Source organism: Stegodyphus dumicola, chromosome 8 (assembly GCF_044657685.1).
Source record: "Stegodyphus dumicola isolate Sdum_Otavi_A_Nest chromosome 8, ASM4465768v1".
NCBI lineage: Eukaryota > Metazoa > Arthropoda > Arachnida > Araneae > Eresidae > Stegodyphus > Stegodyphus dumicola.
Window position 1 is genome coordinate 170,287,736 of NC_140775.1, and position 13,699 is coordinate 170,301,434.

At 32.4% G+C, this 13,699-nt stretch overlaps 1 protein-coding gene across 1 annotated transcript in view; it reads left to right on the plus strand.

Moving 5' to 3' along the window:
- Window positions 1-12,722, plus strand: part of LOC118182276 (xaa-Arg dipeptidase-like) — a 33,689-nt gene extending 20,967 nt beyond the window's left edge. The window contains exons 3-5 of the mRNA XM_085823053.1: window positions 3,595-3,736; window positions 9,472-9,720; window positions 12,427-12,722. Coding sequence (XP_085679179.1) covers window positions 3,595-3,736; window positions 9,472-9,720; window positions 12,427-12,722 — 687 coding nt within the window. The remainder of the gene's footprint in view (window positions 1-3,594; window positions 3,737-9,471; window positions 9,721-12,426) is intronic.
- Window positions 12,723-13,699: the final 977 nt, after the last annotated feature.

Consider the following 13,699-nt stretch of genomic DNA (forward strand, 5'->3'; position numbering starts at 1 on the left):
TTCTGCCAAGAGAGTACCGTCTTCTCCAAGGTGTATCACTCTTGCTTCAACTGATTCCCTTTCTGCCTGAAGGTCTAATGGTGGAATGCCTGCCAGAACTTGTAAAGCGGTGGTCGGTGTGGTCCTGTAACCTTTACATAGCAGTAAAGAGGTGGTCGGTGTGGTCCTGTAACCATATTATTAGCAGTTGTTGCCTCTGCATTGCTAACAAAATTTTTCTCATGCTGGAATTAATGAATTTGCCCCATACTGCTGCATCATAAAGGATGATGCTCTCAGTTATGGTCTTGCATGGTCAAGTTATTATCTTGGTTATGGTCTTGGATGGTCAAGTTATTATCTTGGTTATGGTCTTGGATGGTCAAGTTATTATCTTGGTTATGGTCTTGGATGGTCAGTTATGGTCAAGTCCTTAGGATCCATGGGGGGTACTCCAGTGCAGTCCTGTAGTTCTTAACATTGTGTTTGTTAAATGTGCACTACGCTGTTTCATAGCTTTCAAGTGAGGAATCCAAGAAAGGTTGTTGCTAAGTATGATTCCTAAGTACTTTAGGGTAGGTACACATTTTATTGAGTTCCCATTTATTTTTACTGTTGAGTTACGCTTTAGAATACCTTTGCGCCCAATACAAAGCAGCAGAAATTTCCAGACTATATTATGGCTCTATTCGTTCCAGCAAATCATAACTAAAATGGTTCACAAATAATCAGTCTATCAGCATACGTACATTATAAATCACTATATCCAATATAAAAAAATAGTTATGGCACAAACAATGAGTAATTTAGCTTCATAAGTATTCAGTTTGAGGAATTTGAATTCCTTTTAGAGATTGGTGTTGAATAACGCAGCGAAAACTTCAGTTTGTGATCACAAAATGGTTAAAAATACAAAAAGGAAACTAACGCTAGCAAGAGACAAAATAAAAACAAACTCTGTGGAACAAATACTGTATTTTGAAAGGCGTAAAAGTGTTGCTAGTACATTATTTTCTTTTCTTTTCTTTTCTTTCTTTTTTTTTTTTTCTTTTTTCTTTTCTTTTCTTTTTTTTTTTTTTTTTTTCCCGATACTGATTGCTGCTTTATCACAGAAATAGTTCGCTGTATTTTTGGTAAACAAATGTGTATAAAAATATTGTTAAAAAAGGCAAAAAATGCATATCCAACAAAGGTACACTGCGCAAAAATAAATAAATAAATAAATAATGGGACAGTTTTACATCTTCCGTTCTGCTGAGACGATTGACGAAATTCAACTTGCCTTTTCATGTCACGACAGCGCGACTTCGGATATGTATTAAATTTATATATAACATTGTTTTAATATAGGTATTTTAACACAAAATGGCACTTTCCCTGAAATGATATGCCATTTTTTTCCATATTTCGATTCTCAAATTATACCAAACTACCAAGTTTTGTAAAAATTGCCGGAGTGTTGTTTTGAAAACTTTAGCTCTCAAAATTTTAGCTCCTCAATGTTAATTGAATTCAATGTATATTTATTAGTATGTCTTTTTTTATTAAACTTACTTGATTCCTTCTTCCAGAATTCGAAATTTAGGCTTAATCCAAATATAATTAACACATTTTTGTGATTTATTTTTCAAATTTGTATTTTTAAATATTTTTTAGAAATTTTTCGAAAACATTTTTGTGTTATATCCTATAAAATTTTTAACATCATCTTAAAATTGATGTATTTCTAGGCACGCTTGCAAAAAAATTAGTTTTTTATTCAATGTTTTCTAAGATATGCATGAATTTACATATTGGCATGTTTTGAAATTTGGCATATATGTTATAAGTGACAATAACGCCAAATGTGGTTTTCGCATTTTATTAAAATTATTTTAAAGAATGAACGATGACTTTTCCCCGCTCGTGTACAATGAAAAAAAGCGAAAGGAAAATAGGTTTGTATAAATTAAGAAGCTCGCCAAGTGAATCAACTATTCTTGGCGCAAACTGAAAAAAATGCGCCAAAATAAATTTTTGAATTTCTTTGTAAATTTCGCACCATATTTCGCAAAATTTAATATTTAGGAATAATTTGAGTCATAGAATCGAAATATAAAAAAAAAAAAAGGCATGTCATCATTTCAGAAAAAGTGCAATTTTGTATCAAAATACCTATATTAGAACAATGCTGTATATAAATCTAATACACATCCTAAGTCGCGTTTTCGAGACATGAATAACGCAAGTTGGCTCAGTGGAACTGGAGCTATAGAACTGTCCATTTTTTCCCCCGCACTGTGTACGTAGAGCTCTTATTAAATCTAAAGTGGCATCTCATGTTTCAAAGGAAAATCCAGCCGCCCCCCCCAAAGAGCTCATGAAAAATCTTTAAATATCTTTGTAGGAGCTGTAAACAAAATTATAAACTCTGATTTTAAAAATCTAAAAATCAGAGACTTTGATTAAAGCTAATCAAACAAAAAAAAAAAAAAAAAAAAAAAAACATGATGTTCATCTCCTAACTCCGAAACATGTTTCACAGCGTAAGGACATGCGTAAGGACAATAATTTTCACAGCGTAAGGACAGGTGAAAAAAGGAAACATATAGTTACAATTGATGAGGATACTTATCTGATTGCAATAGAAAAAGATCAATTTACTACCGAAAACGAAGAGAAAAAGACTTAATATGTTGGTTCAGAGGAAACAAGAAAGTTTTTCTAAATGTTTTATGGTTTTTACTGGATTCTCTAATAACGGAAAACTTAAAATAAGGTAAGTAAAAAAATATGTCAAAGTTAATTCAGATTACTACCACAAATATGTTTTAACACCTACTTTTAAAGAAGAAATTCAAACTTTTTATCCAAACAATCTGCACTGTGTTAAGTTCCATCAGGATAAGGCTCCAAGCCATATCTCTAAATCTACTGCTCTATTTTTTGAAAAAATGACAAACGAAACCAAAAAATGCTATTCCCTTTAAATGCATCCCACCCAAGTCCCCTGATGTGTCTCGTATGGATTACTGTGCATTTGAACTTTTAAAAGAAGCTCTTTAAAAGCGGCATCCCAAAACATTGGATGAACTCTGGAAGATTGTAAAGGAGAAGTGGAATAAAATGAACCTTGATGTCTTAAGAAAAGGACTTTTATCTTGGATATCAAGATGTAATAATAATAGTTCAATAAAAGCGCTATCAGACTGAACATATTATACAACAAAATTCCAAGGTTTGTTTACATATAACTCTCCGGAAATTCGCTATAAAAATATGTATGTAATATAACCTCTACAGAATCACAAAATCATTTATGAAATCTATTAGAAATGTTTTAGTATAAAAGAACTGATTTTCGCCGTGTGTCACAAACCAAGGTGATAATGTTTGTGAAATGTTGAAATGGAATCTGAATCGCTAAAAGATTTTGAAAATGCAAATATTATATGCGATTTATAATATATTTCTATCTTGTTATTTTAGCATTTAAAGCTGTATAAGGACTTTGCAGAACCTCATGTTTGTCAATGATTTAGCACCCTCTGCGAAAAAACACAAAGCTAATGAAGTGGGATTTTATTCTGTTTTTTTTTATTACTGAAGTTAATTGAATGATAGAATATTTTGCAGGCTACAGTGGAATACAAAGGAAAAGAAGCCCATGCTTCTGCTTCTCCATGGAAGGGACGGAATGCCCTGGACGCCGCAGTAGCCTGCTATCAAAACATAGCTTTACTCAGACAGCATATTAAACCCCGATGCAAAATTCACGGTAAAGATGCCATTTTGATATTTCTTAAAACTCAGATTATTTTGCATTTTGTTCACGCATAACTTTTTTTTAGAAAAGAATATTGCTTGTCTGAAAATTGATCAGTTGCTACGGGTTCTACTCCAAAAATACTGATTTGTTCAAAAAAATTCTTCAAAAAATGAAAAATTAAAAACACTTGAAATTTGCAGATAATTTATTTAATAGTAGTTTAAAACCGTAGACTCGAATTCAAATTGAATGCGGGCTTTTTAGCATAATTCAAAGGCCTTTTTAACAAAGCAAAAAAATAAATAGTTAAATTTAAAATTTCCCTTAAGGAATATTTATCAAAACACTTGAAAAAACACTTGAAATTTCCAGATAATTTATTTAATAGTAGTTTAAAACCGTAGACTCGAATTCAAATTGAATGCGGGCTTTTTAGCGTAATTTAAAGGCCTTTTTAACAAAGCAAAAAAATAAATAGTTAAATTTAAAATTTCCCTTAAGAAATATTTATCAAAACATACAAAAGCAATAATACTAATTACACAAAAGAAAAAAATTCAAATTTATATTCATATTTTACCTGAAGGTTGATACCAATAAGACATTTCTATTGATTATACTTAATTGGTAATTCAAATACTATGTTTACATCTAAGTGTTGTATTTTAGACTGATATCTATTTTACGTAATTCCAATGTGTTGATTTAATATCTTGCTTTAATTAATAGTTACGAAATAGCTTCCTTTTAACCTTAACCGGAAAACTGAAAATTTCAGAATACTAAAGTACCATTAGGTATCAGCTGGGAACTTGAATTTACCAACGTGGGAAATTCTGCCACATTCCCTTATCACGTGGCTTGATGCGCAAGTATACAGTTAAAAAAAACAGTAGTAAACATAGCATACACTGATACATATATACATACTGTTGGCGTGCGTTCGTAATAGATTGAATGCAAAAGTCCGATTAACAGGTTAATAAAATTTTGATCAAAAGAAATATTTCGGATCTCTGGAATTTCCCACAGAAATATTCGTACAGGTATTCACAGCATCGCACAGTATAATCAGTGGTCACACTTAAAAATGTTAAGAACGTTAGACACAACGCAATGCAAAGCGCATCTAAAGAGAAAGCTAACTCAGGTATCTCAGTTCAAGCGAAACTAAACAACTCGCAAGAACAATAACTAAGCAACTGACCTCAGCTACTCTCCCTCTCTGGCCTTTTATAATTTTCAACCAGTCACGAGAAATTTCTAGTACTTTCTGCTTCTCGAGATATATGGAAAGCAATTAGAGGATGGAATTACGATTACAGCTAACACTTATTCAGTTTCAATACAAATTACCGAGATATCCATTTACTCACTGTTAAATGCACGTGCTCCTGTGTTCTTACTTTTCCGGCATAGCTTTCTCTTGAAAATTCGTCTCGCGCTGCATTACACAGAAAAATACAAAGTCTTTTAATTATAATTCTACTAAAACTACTTATCTGAATTCAAAAATCATAACAACTGAAACACAAAAGTAGTAGCCCACGGTACCTGGGAGACGCCCGAGGCTATAGGGGCGTGGTGTTCGCCATCTTGGATCACGTGACAACCGAAAGTGACGATATCAGCGCCATCTTGGATTTCTCCGAAAGGGACGCATTGGACTCCAACCTTTTCTCTTACCTTTTTTACGTTCAATAGCAGTAGCACACAAAAGCTCCGTCCATATCTATGTCTTTAAAAGTATAAGCAATTAAATGTGTTTATTCCCAGGCCTCACAAAATTGCTTTGAGGACTGCATGCAGTCTCCGAAGTAATTTTATGCGGGTTTGAGTATGAGAACACTGGTTTAAAGTTTGAGAACACTGAGTATGAAACACTTTGAGAGTTTGAGAACACTGGTTTAAAGTATGAAAAATGTTCATTAAATGGAGAAAATTATTCCTTGTATTGGGATTCGACTATAATTATTTTTTGTTTTGAGAACACTGGTTTAAAGTATGAAAAACGTTCATTAAATGGAGAAAATTATTCCTTGTAATGGGATTCGACTATAATTATTTTTTGTTTTGTGAACCCTGGTTTAAAGTATGAAAAACGTTCATTAAATGGAGAAAATTATTCCTTGTAATGGGATTTGACTATAATTATTTTTTGTTTTGAGAACACTGGTTTAAAGTATGAAAAACGTTCATTAAATGGAGAAAATTATTCCTTGTAATGGGATTCGACTATAATTATTTTTTGTTTTGAGAACACTGGTTTAAGGTATGAAAAACGTTCATTAAATGGAGAAAATTATTCCTTGTATTGGGATTCGACTATAATTATTTTTTGTTTTGAGAACACTGTTTTAAAGTATGAAAAACGTTCATTAAATGGAGAGAATTATTCCTTGTATTGGGATTCGACTATAATTATTTTTTGTTTTGAGAACACTGGTTTAAAGTATGAAAAACGTTCATTAAATGGAGAAAATTATTCCTTGTAATGGGATTCGACTATAATTATTTTTTGTTTTGAGAACACTGGTTTAAAGTATGAAAAACGTTCATTAAATAAAGAAAATTATTTCTTATATTGGGATTCGACTATAATTATTTTTTTGTTTTGAGAACACTGGTTTAAAGTATGAAAAACGTTCATTAAATGGAGAAAATTATTCTTTCTATTGGGATTCGACTATAATTATTTTTTGTTTTGAGAACACTGGTTTAAAGTATGAAAAACGTTCATTAAATGGAGAAAATTATTTCTTATATTGGGATTCGACTATAATTATTTTTTTTGTTTTGAGAACACTGGTTTAAAGTATGAAAAACGTTCATTAAATGGAGAAAATTATTCTTTCTATTGGGATTCGACTATAATTATTTTTTGTTTTGAGAACACTGGTTTAAAGTATGAAAAACGTTCATTAAATGGAGAAAATTATTCCTTGTATTGGGATTCGACTATAATTATTTTTTGTTTTAAGAACACTGGTTTAAAGTATGAAAGACGTTCATTAAACGGTGAAAATTATTCCTTGTAATGGGATTCGACTATAATTATTTTTTGTTTTGAGAACACTGGTTTAAAGTATGAAAAACGTTCATTAAATGGAGAAAATTATTCCTTGTATTGGGATTCGACTATAATTATTTTTTGTTTTAAGAACACTGGTTTAAAGTATGAAAGACGTTCATTAAACGGTGAAAATTATTCCTTGTAATGGGATTCGACTATAATTATTTTTTGTTTTGAGAACACTGGTTTAAAGTATGAAAAAAGTTCATTAAACGGTGAAAATTATTCCTTGTAGTGAATGGGATTCGACTACAATTATTTTTATAAAAAGAAAACAATAGTCAGGGGGCGATGTCATGGAGGGAAGTGAACTGCGTATGAAATCATCTTGTGTATAGTAAGTATAATATTGTCTTAAATATGTACGAATATGTGGTCACCTAAAGTGTAACTTTCCTGCCCAATAGCTTCTTTATTTTTCATATCCAATTAATGAAGGTTGGCCGTCCAGACGGGAAAGTGGGTTAGTGACTGTGGCTGCCGTACTGAAGGGCGCGGGTTGGAATCTCGAAAAAGGCGTGGATGTAAATTGTCTGTCTCTTCATAGTAAGTAACGGAGGCCGACTATAAGGTACACTGCGGAAGAAAAAAAATGTGACAGGCCTATATCTCCCGTTCTACTGGGCCGATTGCCGAAATTCAACTTGTGTTTTTCATGTCTCGAAAGCGTGACTTAGGATATGTATTAGATTTATATATAACACTGTTGTAATATAGGTATTCTGACACAAAATCGCACTTTTTCTGAATTGACATGCCAATTTTTATCCATATTTTGATTCTGAAATTATGCCAAACCGCCAAGTTTTCTAAAAATCGCTCGAGTAGTTGTAAAACATTAGCTCTAAAAATTTTACCTCCTCGGTGTTAATTTAATTTGGTATATATTTATTAATCTCTCATTTTCCATTAAACGTATTTGATTCTTCCATTCATATTTCGAAATTTAGGTTCATTCCAAATAAAATTCGTGTCTTTTTTGATTTATTTTTAAAATTTGTATTTTTAAATGATTTTTATAAATTTTTCAAAAAGAATTTTGAACAATAAACTGTAAAATTTTTACCATCATCTTAAAGTAGATGTATTTCTAAGAATACATGCAAAAAATTAGAGTTTTTATTCGAAATTTCCGAAGATATACGTGAATTTCTACATTGGCGGGTTTTGAAGTTCGACATATTTGTTGAAAGCGATAATAATGTCAAATGTGATTTAGGCACTTCGTTAAAATTATTTGAAAATGGGAACGATGTTACTTTTTCCCGCTCATACGCAATGTAGAAAGGGAAAGGAAAATAGGTTGCCATATATTAATAAGTTCGCCAGGCGAATTATTCAAATTGAAAAAAATGAGCCAAGATAAATTTTTGAATTTCTCCGTAAATTTCGTTCCAAATTTTACAAAATTTAATAAATAGGCATAATTTGAGTCGCAGAATCGAAATATTGGCTTGTCATTTCTGGAAAACTCCTATTTTGTGTCAAAATACCAATATTTGAACAATGCTATATATAAATCTAATATATATCCTAGGCCGCGCTTTCGAGACATGAAGAAAAAAAATTTGAATTTCGTCAAAGGGCCCAGTTGAACGGGAGATATTGAACTTTCCTTTTCTTTTTTTTTTTTTTTTTTTTTTTTTTTTTTACGCAGTGTATCTCCATAATAAAATGACCACCATTTCTGGCCTAAGTAGTGGCCAAAGCCTAAAAATGGCTATTCCCCGCCACTAAAAAAAAAAAAAAAAAACCTAACATATACTGTGACAGTATATGCATAATGCATAATACTTATTTTTCTCTCCTTTTTTTTTTACTTATGAGCCTGTATTTTAATCCTATTATTTTGTATCTGTATATTTAATTTGTATTTTTATTTGAATTTTATTATGAATATGTAAAAGTAAAACGAATGCAATCTGCCCTTGTATGGCCATGTTAATGCTCTTGTTAACATCCTAAAATGCTCCTGAGGCGGCCTCTTGAGGCCTCAGGGAGTTGTTCCTGGTTAGTGGAGGGCGCGGGACACATGCCTGTTTACCTCTGTTAGACATCATCCGTCCCCGTCCTCCGTTATCAACCAACCAACCAATCTAGTACGTAGTAATTAAGTACATGTTGTTGTGACTAATCTTACTTGTTCGACACTAGCATCAGAATTAGCGTACAAAATTCCGCGTGGCAAGCAATGCAAGATTGCGCCTGTCTTTGGCAAGAGCCTTGAGTATCATACAGATGATAGTACGACTTTGCTCACTTCCGTTCCAGCATTCCAGGGGGGGGAAGGGTCCAAAGGTCTCCCACCCCTCTCTTCCCCTACCACTAACCTCTCGAGAGGACTTTCGCCTCTCCGCAAATTTAAAATGCTCTCATGCCGCACAGACACTATGCATTTACAAACCTCCATGCCTTCTCCGAGATTCGAACCCGGGCCCTTGGGTACGGCAGTAAGCATTGCTAACCACTACCCAGATGGGCGGGGCTAAGTACATTTTACACACATAGTAGTTAAGTACATTTCATTCATTTCTAATTTAAGAATTAAGTGATTGGAATCTAAGGAATAGAACAAACATAACTGCTATCTCTTTTATTTTTTTACAACATTGCGTCGTTCTTACAGAGAAATTTGAAATTTTTTTATCATAATTATATATTTCTTTCACAGCTGTGATCACGAAAGGTGGCATCATCCCGAATATCATTCCAGCAGAATCCTGCTTGGAACTGTTCGTGCGAGCGCCAAACAGGGTTGAACTGAGAGAGCTGGAAACCCGAGTCGAAGCCTGCATTACAAGTGCTGCGACAGCAACTGGATGCGAAGTAACTTACAATTTCGCAGATCAGGACTGTTATGAGAACTTGATAACGAATAAAGTTCTAGGCAACTTATATCAGACGTATGCAGAACGCCTAGGTATATAACATATTCACATATTTTTTCTATGAAATATTCACCGAAAATAATAAAAAGATTTGGAAATAAAAAGTGGAAGTTATTTTTACCATGTTTTTAATATACGGGGTGACTGCAAACTCATGGTACAAACGTTGATAGCTGGTACAAGACACTGTAACAATTACATTTTGTAAATTAATTGTAATTAATTTTTATCTAATTTTAAATAATTTTTAATTTTAAATAATTTTTAATTTAAAATTAATTTTATATATAAATTAATTTTGTAAACTAATTTTTGTAAATTAATCACATTTTGTAAATTAATTTCCACTTGTAAACGAAGTTATGAAAATAAAACACTTTCCCTATCATTGATTGTTCTTTCCTGTGTTTGTGCTTCGACTCTTTACGTTTGACCATACATTTCTATACAAAATATGATTGTTACAGTGTCCTGTACCAGCCTTCAAAGTTTGTACCGTGAATTAGCAGTCACCCTGTATTGCTTCATGTCTATAGAAACGACTACTCCTAGTTTTGAAAATATGTAATATATCATGTATAGGAATTGTTTTTATTCCTTCAGTTTCTCTTTTATTTCGATTCTTTTTCTTTTCTCTCGAACTTTCACACAATGAATGCGATTAAAATAATGGCAGAAGATCGTTACTGGTAGATTTGTTTAATGATACGAAGAATAAGCCTGACTGGAAGCGTCTCAACAATGTTTGGTTTGTTTAATTGTGAAAAAACAACCGAGGGCTATTTGTTTAAGGGAAGGGATGCCTTCGTGGAGAACATTTTAGGAAAAATTGGCACGTGTAACCCGTTACGCATGAGACAACCTCAAAAACGCCCATGCAGCCAACTCGTTCGCCGAGATTCGAGCCTCGGACTGAACTGCCCCTGTCCACCGAGTTTACTGCTCTGCCACTGGTGAGACCCATTCTATATTTAAAGGAAAAATATTTTTTCAGCCGATTACACCATGTCTCCAAAAGTCCTTCTTTACCTGGCTCTCATTTTCGCAACTGCTAGTAGTAAACATATTACTAGCAGGTACAAAAACATTTTAAACGACGCAAAGATTCATGTTTTCGTATTTATCAATTTAAAAAAGTTAATCTTATATAAAATATGAAATCTAACTCGTTATGCGTTCCACCGTTCCTGTACTTCCATTTGCGAAAATTTTGTTCGTTGTAAAAAATGAAAAATAAAAGAATTCTTTCCCGCGCAACAGAAACTGATCGAGATGTTTACTATTAAAATTCGGGAATTATATTCGGAGGCCGTACTCATTCGTACCTAACTAAAAATAACATATCATCAGTTTAGAAAAAGGTTTCCAATGTTAACAGGTTATGTCATAAGCATTTCTAGGCAGAAAATCGTGAAAAATGTTGATTAATACTTTTTTTTTTTTTTTTTAATGGAGTCTTATTTACAGAATTTTACAGAATTCGTGTTCTGGGAAATACGGGCAGTTGCCAGTTCATAATGATATTTGCATTAATTAAAAATGAAAAATATTTGTACTTTAATTAATATTTTTTATGATTACCAGATTATGATTCTAAAATTAGTAAAATAAAAATTAAAAAGTCTTAAAGCTTTCAGATTTTATATTACGCCCAATGAGACGTTATTTTAATGTTTCGTGGTGTTACCTTTATTTATTTAAGTATTATGTTCTTCGCACTTAAACCATAAAATTGAATTCAACAGCAATATTCCAAAATATTTAAAAAGAGCATATCTTTAGAATACGCTCGTTTTACGCTGTCTTTTACACAGTTTCGCGCGCTGGAGATAATTTTTCCCGTACGGTGTTGTTGCCATTGCTGGCTTTGAAAGCGTTGAGTTTGTCAAATAAATATTGGTTAAAGTTTTACAAAATATGAAACAGATAATAAAACAAATTCCCAAATTTGGATTTCTAGATGCCCATATTCGAGTGAAGGACTACGTTATGCAAAATTTGATATCGCTAGGAACCGTTGTTTTTTCACAGTGCGAGAAACATACATACATTCATGCAGTTTCTTCATTCTTCAATTTCTTTAAATATAATACATGGCGATATTATTTAGTGGCAACAATTTGAAAAGTGAAACACCGTTATATAATAGACGAAGCAAACTGCCAAAACGAAATCAATAGCCCTTCTGGACAAATTTTCCCTTTGAACTTATAATAATTAAAGGTTTAAAATAATTATTTTCTGAAAAATAATATTTTTGAAACATTGCAGATATTCAAAAAAATAGTTTTCGAGAAAATCGTTCTAAAACATGTATTAGATTGGATTAGGTTATGGAAAAACATGCAAGTGATATCTGTTTTAAAGGGTACGGAAGCCTTCGCGGAGGGCTTTTTAAGGGAAACTGGTTCTATTTACTTTATATTTGGGAAAAAGAATAAACCTGTCTTGAAGGCAACCCATTCACAGGTATTTAAAGCCAGTTCAAAGTGTTCAACAGTCTAAATACTTTGTCTACTAGTGGCAGCTAAACATGTGTAAAAAGCCTATATATACTAACAAACAAAATTTCATTCAGCGGCATTTACTAGTATTTTAAAAGTGCTACTAAACAGTCGTGTTGGAAAATAGCAGTGTTAATTTGGGGTATTATTTACTGTAAATGCTTAAATTTTTGGTATTATTTTGAGAAAAGCAATGATCTTTATTCCCTATTAATCAGAATCAATTTTTCTTAGGAGCTAAATTCATCAAAGACATATCGGAGATGTCTAGTATTGGTTCCACAGACATGGGCAACGTGTCTCACATCATTCCTTCCATCCATCCTCTCTTCAGTATTTGTACTGAAGCTGCTAACCACACAAAAGCATTCACGAAAGCATCAGGAGCTCCAGAGGCCCAAGAACCTACTCTGAATGCGGCAAAGGCTATGGCAATGACGGCTTTGGCAGTTTTACGGTCACAGGAGACACTAGATGAGGTGAAGAGAGAATTTTCATCAAATATTCAAAACAATTTGCAATACCAGTGACTCTTAAACATGACATCTATTTTATCTTGAATGTAACAATATGTGACTAAGGCTGAAAGGTCACACTGCCAATGGCTGTAAACCTCAGAATTCTTAGCATTTTTAAAATCTTCTTTTGTGAGAAATTTTTTAAGTTAGATTCATTGTAGATTATATTTGATGATAATTTTGTTATTGATTATTGTTATAAAATTTAGTAAATTATAAACCCTTGAATGCTCTTTTTTGTCTGTCTTACTTTTTATTAATATAAATAACCAATTATTGTAAATAAGTGGTTGAAACTGGAATATTTTTTTCAACTATTGACGATGTCTTATTTTCTGAAGGAAGAATTCAAAAGTACATTTAGGCTTAGTAGATGTAAATTTGTGGCACTTATGTTTAAGTTTTACTAACGAAGTGCTATTTAATTTAACTCTTTTTTTTTTTTTTTTTTTTTTTTTTTTTTGCCACTGGCAAGAAAATTTATATAAATTCCGAAATTGAGAATTTTAAGAATAAATGTATGAGAGTTTGGTCACTGCCTTGCCGAGTCTTGGGATACGGTAAAAGTGGTCTTGCTCTAAGTTTTACAGACTGAGGTTGGATCCTGTTTTATTAAATATGAGTAGTATGAAACTGAGCGTTCAGTGGCAGGAGGCGCACTGCGCAACAAGCCTGCAGGCGGTGCGCGCATGCGGAGGTGCAGCTAACTGTTAAGGAGGAGTATTTTATAATTCTTAATTTAGTTGATCAGATGACGCCACAACTTCAGATTATCTTTTATTGATTTTCTGCCGTGATTTCCTTTGTTAATCAATTTTGAGCCTTTGCATTTTTCATCGTATTCCAATTATTTTAGTTCATATATAATTGTCAATTCCTATGTACTCTTAACGGCGCTTATTTTCGAATTTAATAATTGATGCAGAAGTCCTTAATTTTAGAAGTAAATTTCATTTCTACCATGTATTTTAAGCTTTTTAATTTCCTAT